A 14,799-nucleotide genomic window follows, 5' to 3' on the forward strand; every position below is an offset into this window, starting at 1 on the left:
TTTTTTGCATACTGGCAGACAGTGTTGGAACAAAGGACCTAGACTCTGCTTCTCCAATACACAGAGACCTGGTCAGGCCAGTTTAGTCACATGACTAACTGGCTGTTTGAGTTTGCCACAGTGTGTTTGAGCAGAAAGCTCTTCTCTCCTGGACTGAGAACACCTCTCTCCTGACTGCTCCCATCTCTTTCTCATGGAACTGAAAACCAATGAAGACATATGAACCCCAAGAGAGAAAAGTCTCCTACAGCGAACAAGGTTTAAGAATAATACTGGGCCCCAACAAAAAGCAAGATGACCTACAATCAAGGACTGCTGCGAGTTCGAAGCACAGTATTAAAAAAAAAAAACCCTCTTCAGAGATTGCCCCAAACCCCTCCATTTTATTTTTCTTTTCTGTCCCTATTTGCATGTGCATATCGTATTCGTAGGCGTTAACCGAATTAGAGTTTAAGTTTAAGGTGTGATAAATTTCACTTCTTTAAACCTAAGAAAACCTGGTGTGCTTATTTCTTTGCCTTATAATTGGAAAGTGGTGAACAAGGATTCACCAAGGGGGAGCTCAAAACAGTATGTTTAAAACTAAACCCTGTTGCAATAAGATCAGGTGAAGACAGTAAAAGAGCCCTAGACACCTTTCTCACCTGGTTGTAACAGGATATTTGATAAAGGTGTTCAAAATCATGAAGGGTCCAGACAGAGTAGATAGGGAGAAACTATTCTCATTGGCAGAATGATCGAGAACCAGAGAACACCAAATTCAGGTGATTGGGAAAAAAAAGCAACAAAGACATGAGAAAAAACTATTTTTTAACAGTGAGTGGTTAGGATCTGGAATGCACTAAAGAGTGTGGTGGAGGCAAACTTAATTGTGGCTTTCAAAGAAGAATTGGATAAGCACATGAAGAGAAAATATTTGCCGGGCTGCAGGGAAAAGGCGGAGGAGTGGGACTAACTGAGTTGCTCATGCCGAGAGCTGGCACAGACTTGATGGGCCGAATGGCCTCCTGTGCTGTAACCATTCTATGATTCAGAGACTCACTCCAAACACAGCTGGAAAATATGAAGATTTTATTACAATATATAGGCTAAAATACAGTTGGATCTTCAAAGCTGGCCTGTTTATCTCATATTTATTGAAAAGGTGGGCGGTTGAAATTTTAGTTGTGACTTAAATACTTCAAACCCTAGAGTTCTACTTGATTGGAATCCTTTCCTAATGTATATAATGTTTATTTACAGATTGGTGACCTATACAAAGCTGGTAAACTTAATCTTGCAGCAATAATCCAACTATGCAATTGGTGTCTCAGACTTCATGGTGACCAGCACAATCAAGTGGGCCCAGCAGAACTGGATCATCATACCCTGGAAAGACTGGCAGAGTTCCTAAAAAATGAACTAATTGAAATGAAGGAAAAAAGGTAAATTTATAATTTAACCAATTGGGGGTGAGTTATTTTCTCAGTGCTGCTTAGTAAGATGTATTTCATATGCTTTATTGAAAGTTGCTAAATATGACTTACCAATTACTTAAAACGCTTGGAAGCTATGTGCAATAAATATAGCTTTTAAGAAAATAATGGTTTCATGTCAAATACAAGTGGACAGCATCTGTCCGTTAAATATTTTACATGTCAGAAAGATAAAACAAGCGTTTAATAAACCTGAGCAAAAACCTAAGGGTGATTGGGAAGGAAGTGGGATGATGGGTGAATGTTCCAATAGTTTTAATGCTTTTTATTCATTCGTGGAATGTGGGCTTCACCAGTTAGGCCAGCATTTATTGCCCATCCCTAATCGCCCTTGAGAAGGTGGTGGTGAGCTGCTGCCTTGAACTGCTGCAGTCCTTGGGGTGTAGGTACACCAACAGTGCTGTTAGGGAGTTCTAGGATTTTGACCCAGTGACACTAAAGGAACAGCGATACAGTTCCAAGTCAGGATGATGTGTAGCTTGGAGGGGAACTTGCAGGTGGTGGTGTTCCCATGGCATCTGCTGCTCTTGTCCTACTAGGTTGTAGAGGTTGCGGGTTTGGAAGGTGCTGTCGAAGGAGCCTTGGTGAGTTGCTGCAGTGCATCTTGTATATGGTACACACTGCTGTCACTGCATCGGTGGTGGAGGGAGTGAATGTTGAAGTTGGTGGATTGGGTGTCATTCAAGTGGGCTGCTTTGTCTGGGATGGTGTCGAGCTTCTTGAGCGTTTTTGGAGCTGCACCCATCCAGGCAAGTGGAGAATGTTCCATCTCACTCCTGACTTGTGCCTTGTAGATGATGGACCAGCATTGGGGAGACAGGAGGTGAGTTACTCGCTGCAGAATTCCCAGCCTCTGACCTATTCTTGTAGCTACAGCATTTATGTGGCTGGTCCAGTTCAGTTTCTGGTCATTGGTGACCCACAGGATGGTGATAGTGGGGGATACAGCAGTGGCAATGCCATTGAAAATCAAAGGGAGATGGTTAGATTCCCTCTCATTCAAGATAGTCATTGCCTGGCACATGTGTGGCACGAATGTTACTTGCCACTTATCAGCCCAAGCCTTGATGATGTCCACATCTTGCTGCTTGTGGACATGGACTGCTTCAGTATCTGAGGAGTTGTGAATGGTGCTGAACATGTGCAGTCATCAGCAAACATCCCCACTTCTGACCTTTATGATGGAGGGAAGGTCATTGATGAAGCAGCTGAAGATGGTTGGGCCTAGGACACTACCCTGAGGAACTCCTGCAGTGATGTCCTGGGAATGAGATGATTGACCTCCAGCAGCCACAAAGATTTTCCTTACTGCTAGGTATGACTCCAACCAGTGTAGAGTTTTCCCCTGGATTCCCATTGACTCTGGTTTTGCTAGGGCTCCTTGATGTCCTACTCGGTCAACTGCCTTGATGTCGAGGGCAATTCAGGTCTTTTGTCCATGTTTGGACCAAGACTGTAATGAGGTCAGGAGCTGAGTGGCCCTGGCGGAACCCAAACTGAGCGTGTGTCGTTTGATAGCACTGTTGACGACCCCTGCCATCACTTTGCTGATGATTGGGAGTAGACTGATAGGGCGGTAATTGGCTGGTTTGGATTTGTCCTGCTTTCTTGTGTACAGGACATATCTGGGCAATTTTCCACATTGCTGGGTAGATGCCAGTGATGTAGCTGTACTGGAACAGCTTGGCTAGAGGTGCAACTAGTTATGGAGCACAAGTCTTCAGTACTAATGCCGGAATGTTAGGGATGGGCAATAAATGCTGGCCTAGCCAGCGATGCCCACATCTCGTGAACGAATAAAAAAAACAAGTTGTCAGGGCCCGTGGCCTTTGCAGTATCCAGTGTCTTCAGCTATTTCTTGATATCACTTGGAGTGAATTGAACTGGCTGAAGACTAGCATCTATGATAAGGACCTCAGGAGGAGGCAGAGATGGATCATCCACTTGGCACCTCTGGCTGAAAATGGATGCAAATGCTTCAGCCTTGTCTTTTGCACTGCGCTGGGCTTGCCCATCATTGAGGATTGGGATAATTTGTGGAGCCGCCTCCTCTTGTCAGTTATTTAATTGTCCACCACCATTCACGACTGTGGCAGGACTGCAGAGCTTAGATCTGGTCCCTTGGTTGTGGGGTCGCTTAGTCCTGTCTATTGCATGTTTTTTTGCATGCAAGTAGTCCTATGTTGTATCGACACCAGGCTGACTCCTCATTTTTAGGCATGCCTGGTGCTGCTCCTGGCATACCCTCCTACACTCTTTGAACCAGGGTTGGTCCCCCGGCTTGATGGTAATGGTAGAGTGGGGGATATGCTGGGCCATGAGGTTACAGATTGTGGTTGAAACAATTCTACTGCTGATGGCCTACTGCATCTCACAGATGCCCAGTTTTGAGTTGCTCGATCTGTTTGAAATCTATCCCATTTAGCATAGTGGTAGTGCCATACAACATAATGGTGGGTACCCTCAGTGTCACTCCTACCAGTATGGTCATGGACAGGTGCATCTACAACAGGTAGATGAGGACGAGATCATGTAGGTTTTTCCTTCTTGGTTTCCTCACCCGCCTGCCGTAGACCCAGTCTAGCAGCTATGTCCTTTAGGACACGACCAGCTCAGTTGTAGTGGTCCTACTGAGCCACTTATGGTGATGGACATTCAGGTCCCCCAACCAGAGTACATTTTGTGCCCTTGCTACCCTCAGTGCTTCTTCCAAACATGGAAAAGACTGATTCATCAGCCAAGGGGAGGCAGTAAGTGGTAATCAGCAGGAGGTTTCCTTGCCCATGTTTGACCTAATACCATGAGACTTCATGGGGTCAGGAGTCAATGTTGAGGATTCCCAGGGCAACTCCCTTCCGACTCTATACTACTGTGCCGCCACCTCTGGTGGGTCAGCCCTACCGGTTGGACAGGACATACCCAGGTATGGTGGCGTCTGGGACATTGTCTGCAAGGTATGATTCCGTGACTCTGACTGTCAGGCTGTTGCTTGACCAGTCTGGGACAGCTCTCTCAATTTTGGCACAAGCCCCCCAGATGTTGCTAAGGAGGATTTTGCAATGTTGACAGGGCTAGGTTTGCCATTGTCGTTTCTGCTGCCTAAAGGAATGTAGAGGTGGAGGTGTATTAAATTGTGAAGGGATTCAAGAACAATTAGAAAAATGGCCAATGACAAAAAAAAAAGCATATTACAGGGCAAACTGAAATGAAAGACAATGTTGAGAAGCAGAAATAGAGTATCTGGGTTTGAATGAGTGTTCAGATTAGAATGTACAGGAGAAAGTTGAAGTTTTATCTGTAAAGCATATATGATCACACACTTAGTTTTCACTAAATGATTTGTTTTATCTTCCAGTTCTGGTGACTGACACACTCTGACATGTTATCTTGTCTTTCAGCTTTATAGATGCTGACTGATCCTGCTGTGTATTTACAGCATTTGTTATTTGATTTCTAGTCTTTGCCAAATTTACTGACCTTTTAACATTTAAAAAATGAGGCTTTACTTGTACTTGAGTCACTGTTCCAGTTGGCCATGTGTCACTGTTGCTCTTCAAAGTGCTCACCCTAATTATTTCCTTGCTTATTGCTGAAATCAAATCATCCACAAGCTCTTTTTCCCCCATCTACAATCTTTTCATAAATACATCTCAGCCTTGCTCGAACACTCTTAAATTGCTGTTGGTTTATTCCAATCTCTCCACCTCTACCTCCACCAGGACATTCTGAGGGCACTCTGATACTTTCGTGAATGGATGCAGAACCAGTCTCCACCATCCACCTGCTCCGCCTGGCTGAACTTATTTTTGTGTTGACAACTTCTTCTTTAACTCCACTCACTTCCGCCAAATAAAAGGTGTTGGTAGTGGTACCCAAATGGGTTCCAGCTACACCTGCCTTTTTGTGGAATATGGAACATTCCATGTTCCAGGCCTACTTGGGCCCTCGTCCTCACCCCTTTTTCGGCACATTGATGACTATCTGTACCATTTTCTGCCTTGAACTGAAAAATCTCATCAATTTTACTTCTGATTTCCACCCTTCTCTCTCTTTTGCATGGTCCATTCTAACTCTTCCTTCCCTCCTTCGACTTCTCGGCCTATCCCCGGAAATGGAGAGAATCAATGAATATTCGTAATCCCACTGACTTCCACAGCTTCCTCAACTACACTTCCTCACATCCAGCTTCCTGTAAGGACTCTATTCTATTTTCTGTTTCTCCCTCTCTGTCACATCTGTTCTGAGGATGCAACCTTCCATACCAGTGCATTTCTGATGTCTTCCTGTTTAATCAACCAACGATACTTGCATCCTCCACTGTGGTTGTCAGGGCCATCGATGTGTCTGTCCCATTTCCTGCACTACTTCTCTCACCCCTTCTCCTCCCTCTGTGAACCATGGTAAGATTTCTCTTGTCCTCACCTTTCACCCCACCAGCCTCCATATTCAACAGATCATTTTCTGTCATGGCCACTGTGACACCACTTCCTTAACACATCTTTTTCCCCCCATTTCTGAAGGGACTGTTCCCTCCATGACACCCTGGTCCTCTCCTCAGTCACCCCCTCCCCTTCTCTTGGCACCTTTCCATACAGACGTAGGAGATGCAACACCTGCCCTTTAATTCCTTTATCCTCGCCATCCAAGGCCCCATACATTCCTTCCAGATGAAGCAGCAATTTACATCTATTTTCAATTAGGTGTACGGTATTAGTTGCTCACAATGTGGTTTGCTCGGCATTGCTGAAACCAAATTCAGATTGGGCGACCACTTTGTGGAAAAGCTCCCATTTAGTCTGTAAGAGTGACCCCAAGCCTGTTATTTTAATTCTCCATCTTGCACCCACTCTGACCTTTCTGTCCTCAGCCTCCTGCAATGTTCCAATGAAGCTCAATGCAAGCTTGAACAGCACCTCATCTCTCAAAGGCACATTACAGCCTTCTGGACTCAACAATGAGTTCCACAATTTCAGATTGTAATCTGTGCCCCAGTTTCTGTTTCCTTTTTCTTTGCAGGTTTCAGACTGAGACTAAAAAATTCCCTTCAAATCCCCTCTAAACCTATCACCCTAAATCTATGTCCCTTGGATATAGACCCCTCATGCAAGGGAGTAGGGCCTTCCTATCCATTCTATCTAGACCCCTCAATTTTATACACTTCAAGGGGCGATGGTGGCAGAGTGGTAATGTCACTGGACCAGTAATCAGGGGTCCATGCTAATGCCTTGGGGACATGGGTTCAAATCCCACCATGGTAGCTGCTGGAATTTTAATCAAATTAATTGTGTTAATAGAAATCTGGAATTGCAAGCTAGTCTCAGTAATGGTGCCATGAAACAATCACTGTCATAAAAACCCATCTGGTTCACTAATGTCCTTTTTAGGGAAGGAAATCTGCTGTCCTTACCTGGTCTGGCCTATATGTAACTCCAGATCCACAGCAATGTGGTTGACTCTTAACTGCCTTCTGAAATGGCCTAGCAAGCTACTCAGTCCAGGGATGGGCAACAAATGCTGACCTTGACAGCGACGCCCACATCCCATGAAGGGGGGGAAAAAGGTCTCCTCTCAGCCTCCTCTGTTCCAAAGACAACACTAGCCTATCCAAATTTTCCTCATAACTGAAATTCTCCGGTCCAGGCAACATCTTTTTAAATCTCCTCTACTCTCTCTGGTGCAATCACATCTTTCATATTGTGAAGTGACCTGAACTGCATGCAGTACTCCAGCTGTGACCTATACAGTTCCAGCATAAACTCACAGCTCTCATATTCTGTGCCTCGGCTAATAAAGGCAAGTAACCCGTATGCCTTCTTGACCACCTTATCTACCTGCCCTGTCACCTTCAGGGATCTGTGGACATGCATGCCAAAGTCCCTCTGTTTCTCTTTTCATCTGCCTTCACTATGGAAAAGGACGATGGAGGTGTAGAGATTGGGGAGGGGGATTGTGATATACTTGAACAAATTAGCATTGAAAGGGAGGAGCTATTAGCTGTTTTCGTGGGCTTAAAAGTGGATAAATCCCCAGGCCCAGATGAGATGCATCCCAGGCTGCTATTTGAGGCAAGGAAGGAGATTGCAGGGACTCTGACACAAATTTTCAAATCCTCTCTCACCACAGGAGAAGTGCCAGAAGACTGGAGGACAGCGAATATAGTACCATTATTCAAGAAAGGTAGTAGGGATAAACCAGGTAATTACAGGCCAGTGAGTCTAACGTCAGTGGTAGGGAAACTATTGGAAAAAATTCTGAGGGACAGGATTGATCTCCACTTGGAGAGGCAGGGATTAATCAGGGATAGTCAGCATGGTTTTGACAGGGGGAGATCATGTCTAACTAATTTGCTTGAATTTTTCGAGGAGGTGACTAGATGTGTGGATGAGGGTAAAGCAGTTGATGTAGTCTACTTGGACTTCAGTAAGGCTTTTGATAAGGTCCCACATGGGAGATTGGTCAAGAAGATAAGAGCCCATGGGATCCAGGGCAATTTGGCATATTGGATCCAAAATTGGCTTGGTGGCAGGAGGCAGAGGGTGATGGTCAAGGGTTTTTTTTTTTTGCAATTGGAAGCCTGTGATCAGTGGTGTACCACATGGATCGGTGCTGGGACCTTTGCTGTTTGTAGTGTACATTAATGATTTAGACATGTGTATAGGAGGTATGATCAGTAAGTTTGCAGATGACACAAAATTTGGTGGTGTCGTAAATATTGAAGAGGAAAGCCTTAGATTACAGGATGATATAGATGGGCTGGTAAGATAGAGCAGTGGCAAATGGAATTTAATCCTGAGAAGTGTGAGGTGATGCATTTTCGGAGGACTAACAAGGCAAGGGAATATACAGTGGATGGTAGGACCATAGGAAGTACAGAAGGGTAGAGGGACCTTGGTATACCTGTCCATAGATGACTGAAGGCAGCAGCACAGGTAGATAAGGTGGTTAGGAAGGCATGTGGGGTAATTGCCTTTATTAGCCGAGGCATAAAATATAAGAGCAGGGAGGTTATGATGAAGCTGTATAAAATGCTAGTTAGGCCACAGCTGGAGTACTGTGCACAGTTCTGGTCGCCACACTATAGGAAGGATGCATGGGAGAGGGTGCAGAGGAGATTCACCAGGATGTTGCCTGGGCTTAAGCATTTCAGCTATGAAGACAGACTGAATAGGCTAGGGTTGTTTTCCTTAGAGCAGAGAAGGTTGAGGGAGGACCTGATTGAGGTATACAACATTAGGGGCGTTGATAGGGTAGATAGGAAGAAACTTTTTACCTTAACGGAGGTGTCAATAACCAGGGGGCATAGATTTAAGGTAAGGGGGGCAGGAGGTTTGGAGGGAATTTGAGGAAAAGTTTTTTTTCACCCAGAGGGTGGTTGGAATCTGGAACACACTGCCAGAAGGGGTGGTAGAGGCAGGAACCCTTACAACATTTAAGAAGTGTTTAGATGAGCACTTGAAATACCATAGCATACACGGCTATGGGCCAAGTGCTGGAAAATGGGATTAGAATAGATAGGCTTGATGGCCGGTGTGGACATGGTGCGCCGAAGGGCCTGTTTTAGTGCTGTATAACTCTGACTCCTCTACACCTCTCTATATCCTACCATTTATTGTGTATTCCCTTGCCTTGTTAGTCTTCCCGACATGCATTACCTCACACTTCTCCGGATTGAACTCCATTTGCCACTGATTCACCCACCTGACTAGTCCATTGATATCTTCCTGCAGTCTACTGCTTTCTTCCTCATTGTCAGCCACACGGTCAATTTTTGTATTGTTTGCAAACTTCTTAATTATGCATCCTACATTCAAGTCCAGATCATTGAGATATACCACAAAACGTAAGAGACCTAGTACTGAGCATTGTGGGACCCCACTGGAATCAACCTTCCAGTCACAAAAACACCCTTAACCGTAACTTTTTGCTTCTTGCCACTGAGCCAATTTTGGATTCAACTTGCCCCTTTGCCTTGCCATGGGCTTTTACTTTCATGACCAGTCTACCATGTGGGACAAAACTTAAAGCTTTGCTAAAATCCATATAGACTACATTAAATGCACAACCCTCATCAACCCTCCTTGCTACTACCACAAAACAAATTTGTTAGTTATTCAGACAAGACCTTTGCTTACCAAATCAGTACTGACTGTCTTTGATTAATTGGTTTTTCTAAATGAGCATTGATTCTGGCGCTCAGAATTTTTTCCAATAATTTTGCCACCGCTGAGATTAGGCTGACTGACCTGTAATTACTTGATTTGTCCCTTTCTCCCTTTTTAAACAATGGTACAACGTTAGCTGTCCTCCAATCCTTTGGCACCACACCTGTAGCTGGAGAGGGTTGGAAAGTTTCTCTGGGCTTAACCATCTTTCTTCATAGTTTCTTTAGAAAATTAATATTGCTCAAAATGTCTTTTAGCTGAAGCAAGTAGATAGAATTTAAGCTTTAACATTTTTCTTGCAGTTTTATTTACACAACAGTAAAATCCATCAAACAGTTATTTGCCAGCATTGACTTGCTAAGACTGAAATTCTAGATTTGGTGTTAAATAATTACGTTAGTCTCAAAAAAAAAATTAGCTTTTGTAAAACCACTTCCATTAATATGCTTAGTGGAGCAGTGCTACTTGGTAAGTGGTTAGCAAGGAACTTGCTTTGAGACTATAATTGTATGTAATGATTGTGGTGGTCACCAGTAGTGCATTGTTATTTCATATAGCTGATGTGAGATAAATGATGCATTGAAATCGCTTCCTAATTTGTGTGATAATGTATAAGAATTCTTGGAAAGGTAATCAGCATATGAAGGAACATGTTATTTTTCAGTAATACTCAGCTGCTGGACTTCAGGTTGGATTTAATCATACTCTTTTCACAGCCAGCAGATAATGCAAGAAGTTATCCCTTCTGTGAAAACATCAACAGTCAAAATGGAAAATGCATGGGATAAGAAATGGGAACAGTACTCGAGCAGAACTGGTTATTCCCCAGTGAGGAGAAAATATCCTGTAAGTAGTAAACAGGGAATGCTTCCCCCATATCGATACTGTCAAAACACTTTTTTTTCAATTTTTGACCATATAATTAGATTTCCTGTATGTGCTTTATGATTGAGCACTTTAACAATCTCCTGAACCAAGAATCCAGAGTGTGTAATGCACCATTGAATCACTTTCACAGCATTGCGTTCTGGATGAGCTTGCCCTTGATCCATCTCTAGCTGAAGTCGCCAGGGGCCATGTCTGTCTGTGGGTCAGTGTCCGGGAGCCGATGACATCCAGCTTGAAGTATTCAAGTTTGGAGGCGCTCACATGGTTAGGAGACTCATTAGCTTCTTCTGCCTAATCTGGAACCAGGGCATTGCACCCCAACATTATAAGGACGCTTCCATAACTTGCCTGTACAAACAAAAGGGAAGCAAGCTGTGGCAATCATCGCGGTATTTCACTTTTCTCCACAGTGGGAAAAATTCTTGCAAGGGTTATTTTCAATAGGGTACTCACTCAGCATACAGACTCTGTGTACCCAGAATCACAGTATGGCTTTCATGCTGGAGGAGGAAGAGTTGACATTATCTTTGCAAGGCATCAAATTAAAGAACAACCTGAATAAGGACCTCCACATGGCGTTTGTTGACCTAAACAAGATCTTTGATGCAGTAAACTGAAGGCATATGGAAGGTGCAGTACAAATATGGTTGCCCTGAAAAGATGATCAGAGTCATTAACTTATTTCATGGTGCGGGATGGCCAGTGTGATGCAGAATGGTGCCTTATCAGATGCCTTTCCTTTCCCCAGTGGCAACAAGCAAGACTGCGTAATGGTTCCAGTTCTGTTTGCCATCTATTTTTCAGCCATTTATATGCACTCAAAGATCTCTATGTAGGAGTACACAGTTCAGGACAGAAAGCGACCTCTTCAGTCTGCAAAGGCTGAAGATTCGCACAAAGATCAAAGAACTGATACTAAGTGGGCTCATGTTTGCTGATGACTGCTGTCATAGCACACACACCAGAGGCCACCCAGCTGCTTGTTGGCCACCTTGCCCAAGCCTCGGAATGCTTCAGCCTTTAAGTCTGAAAAAGACAGATCTTGTGCCAAACTGTCCTTGTCCACAAAAGGCAAGACCCCATAGTCACAATTAAAAATACACCCCTCAACTCAGTTCAGAAGTTCTGCAATCTTGGGAGTATCCTCTCTAACAACAGCACGTTGGATGGTGAAATTGGTTATTGCCTGGCAAAAACGAGCGCAACATGCAACAGGCTCGCCCACAGGCTTTGGAAAGAGCATGGAGTCTCAAAATACAGATCAAAGTCCACCAGACAGTGGTTGTCACATCACTTCTCTATGGCTGAGTGATATGGACAATGTATCGGCATCACATAAAGCAACTAGATGCATTTTGCAGTCCGTGTCGCATTTTTCCGGACATGAATTTGTTACGGCCCTATGAGGTGACGCCAATCTACAATGAACATCCAGTCTCCTTGCTGAATGCATCTGTCAAAGTGACAGGAGAATCCATCATGTGTTTCATAATTGAATCCAAATATAAAATGTGTATGAAGTGTTGATGTGAGGAAAGATTGAGCAAATTCAAATTAGTAGCCTAGAAAGATGTGCGAGAAGGGACATCGCCTGCAGGATATAAAAACTTTGGCATTTAAGACTCATGTTAATAGGGCCAGATGTAGTGCTCTTTTTTTTTGCTCAAAGGGTGATATCTGGGAGATTATTCAAAATAGTTGTTAAGTAGAGAGAGATATTGCGAATACAGAATGCAGTTGGACATGTACTTGAGTAATCTGCAGGGCTGTGGGGAAATGGTTAGGACGTTGGACTAAATCGGACAGCTTTCAAAGAGCCAATACATGCATGATGAGACAAATGGCTGCCTGCGCTGTAAGTTTCAGTGCTAGGCTAAGCAAGTTGAAGTCTTGAGACAAGCTTGATGGATTTAGTGGTCTTTTCTCATTCTTGACTGTTACGACCAGGTGAGAAAGATGTCTAGGTGTCCCCCTCAGCCTTCATCTAGTCTTACTGTAACAGGGTTTTATTTTAAACACACCATGTTTTGCGTGCCCCCTTGGTGAATCCTTGTTCACTGCTTTCCAATTATAAGGCAAATAAATGAGCACAAACAGGCTTTCTTGGGTTTAAAGAAGAAAAATGATATTTATTAAAATTTCAACTCTAATTCGGTTAACGCCTATGGATACGTGCTGCACCCTATGCTAGCATGCATATGCGATAGGCACATGCAAACAGACAGAAAAGAGCAGAAGAAAAAATAAAGTGGAGAGATTTGAGGCAATATCTGAAGAGTCTGTTACAGTTCTTCGAGCTCACTGTAGAGTCCTTGCTTGTAGGTAATTCTTGCTTTCTGTTGGGGCCCAGTATTCTTCTTAAACCTTGTTCACAGTAGGACAGTTTTCTCTCTTGGGGTTCATGTGTCTTCAGTGGATTCCAAAGCTGGTGAGAAAGAGATTGGAGCAGACAGGAGAAAGATGTTCTCAAGCCTGCAGCTTTTGGTCTTCAAACACCTATTTCTCCAATTTAAAACTCAGTTCAAAACTTTGCAACAGCCAGTTAGTCATCTGACTAAACCGGTCTGACCACGTCTGTTCTGTGTATTGGAAGCAAGGACTGGTTCCTTTTGCTCCAACACTGTCTTCTGGTATGCAAAAATGTTTTTCCGGCTAGGGGCCTGGTATTTCTTTGTAATAGGCCCTCTTTTCTTCCCAGCAACAAGTTGAAGTTTAATGTCCATGTGGTGAAATTAATGTGCCTCATTCTTGGCAGGTGGAGGCCTGCATGACATTGACTCTTCCAGAAGTGATGGACAAGTTTAAGAAAAACAGATCTAAACTGGAATGCTTCCTCCTCCTCCAAATTACACTTTTTTGACACCCTATTATATTGACATAGAATAAAATGAGTGAAATAAGACAGCTGGACAAGGCAAAAAATGAATCATGAATTGAAGACGACGTTACTTGCCATCTAGTAATCTTAACAGGACTATTGTGATCTATTCAAGCCTGTCAGTTCATCTGTTATATTGCCTTCACCTAATTCATAAGGGTCTCTTCATGTAGTTGTGATTTACTGTGATTCAGAAGCATTGTCAATTTCTACTCCCCTTCACCAAAAAAGAAAATTGCTTGGTTTTTTAATTAATGAGAATGTATTGCATTTTTATAGGTCCTTGATCTTCTACCAACTATGCCACCGTTGTCTTTTGAACCAGCTTCAGAAGAAGCTTATAAAAGCAGCATATTTTACACTCACTCTGCAGCACTACCAGGTAGGTTCAGAAAAGATGCAGATTACACCAGGCAGCAATTCCTGTAATTTGCCTCTAATGTAAAAGCAAAATACTGCAGATTCTGGAATTCTGTAATAAAACTGAAAATGCTGGAAATATTCAGATCTGGCAGCATCTGTGGAAAGAGAAATAGTTTAAGTTTCGGAACTTGATTTCTGATGAAAGGTCATCGACCTGAAACATGAACTCTGTTTCCCTCTGCCTAGATGCTGTCAGAACTTGCTGAGCATTTCCAGCATTTTGTATTTATTCCTGTAAGTTTCTTTTTTCTCACTGTCTAGAATTGAGATTTGTTGCACTTGTTTCCAAATCCCTCATTGGCCTTTGCCCCTCCTATCTCTAATCTCCAGACCTACAACTTTCTGAGATATCTGTATTGCTCTAATTCTAGCCTCTTGAGCATCCTGACTTTGAACCCCTCCACCATTGGTGGGTTGTGCCTTCAGCTGCTAAGGGCCTAAGCTTTGGAATTTCCTCCATAAGCCTCTCCATCTCCACCTCTCTTCCTCTCTTTTAAGATGCTCATTTAAAACAACCTCTTTGACCAAGCTTTTGGTGATTGACACCATGTCACATAGAGATATTAGGGCAAAGTTAATACTTGTTGGCAGGAATTATGTTTTTGTGTTCATATTTTGTATTTTTATTCTGAAAAGTTAATTTACAAAAAGATTTAGTTTGCTTGAACTTTTATTTTTGATAAGTATTTTCTTTAAACAAAAAAATCAGTGACCTTTCTATTCCCTGACCACATTTTAATTTGCTTGTCTTTTTGCATTTGAAAGTAGTTTTGTTACTTAAGGCATAATTATTATCTTTGCTTCTTGAGGAGACAAATTGCATAGGCTTACAATGGACAGCACAAAAATAATAGGCCATTCGGCCCAACAGGTCCAAGCTGGTCTTCATGTTCTACACCAGCATCCTCCTCTCTCCCGCCCCATGACAAACTCTTCTATGCCTTTCTTATGATTATCCAGCTTCCTTTTAAAG

At 43.1% G+C, this 14,799-nt stretch overlaps 1 protein-coding gene across 3 annotated transcripts in view; it reads left to right on the forward strand.

The window, feature by feature from the left end:
• haus6 (HAUS augmin-like complex, subunit 6) overlaps positions 1 to 14,799 on the forward strand; it is an 81,520-nt gene that overhangs the window by 29,730 nt on the left and 36,991 nt on the right. For all 3 annotated transcript variants that reach the window (XM_068030484.1, XM_068030486.1, XM_068030485.1), the window contains 3 exons: positions 1,243 to 1,424; positions 10,354 to 10,483; positions 13,683 to 13,785. In XM_068030484.1, the coding sequence (XP_067886585.1) occupies positions 1,243 to 1,424; positions 10,354 to 10,483; positions 13,683 to 13,785 (415 nt within the window). The remainder of the gene's footprint in view (positions 1 to 1,242; positions 1,425 to 10,353; positions 10,484 to 13,682; positions 13,786 to 14,799) is intronic.

This window comes from Heterodontus francisci, chromosome 4 (assembly GCF_036365525.1).
Source record: "Heterodontus francisci isolate sHetFra1 chromosome 4, sHetFra1.hap1, whole genome shotgun sequence".
Classification (NCBI taxonomy): Eukaryota; Metazoa; Chordata; class Chondrichthyes; order Heterodontiformes; family Heterodontidae; genus Heterodontus; species Heterodontus francisci.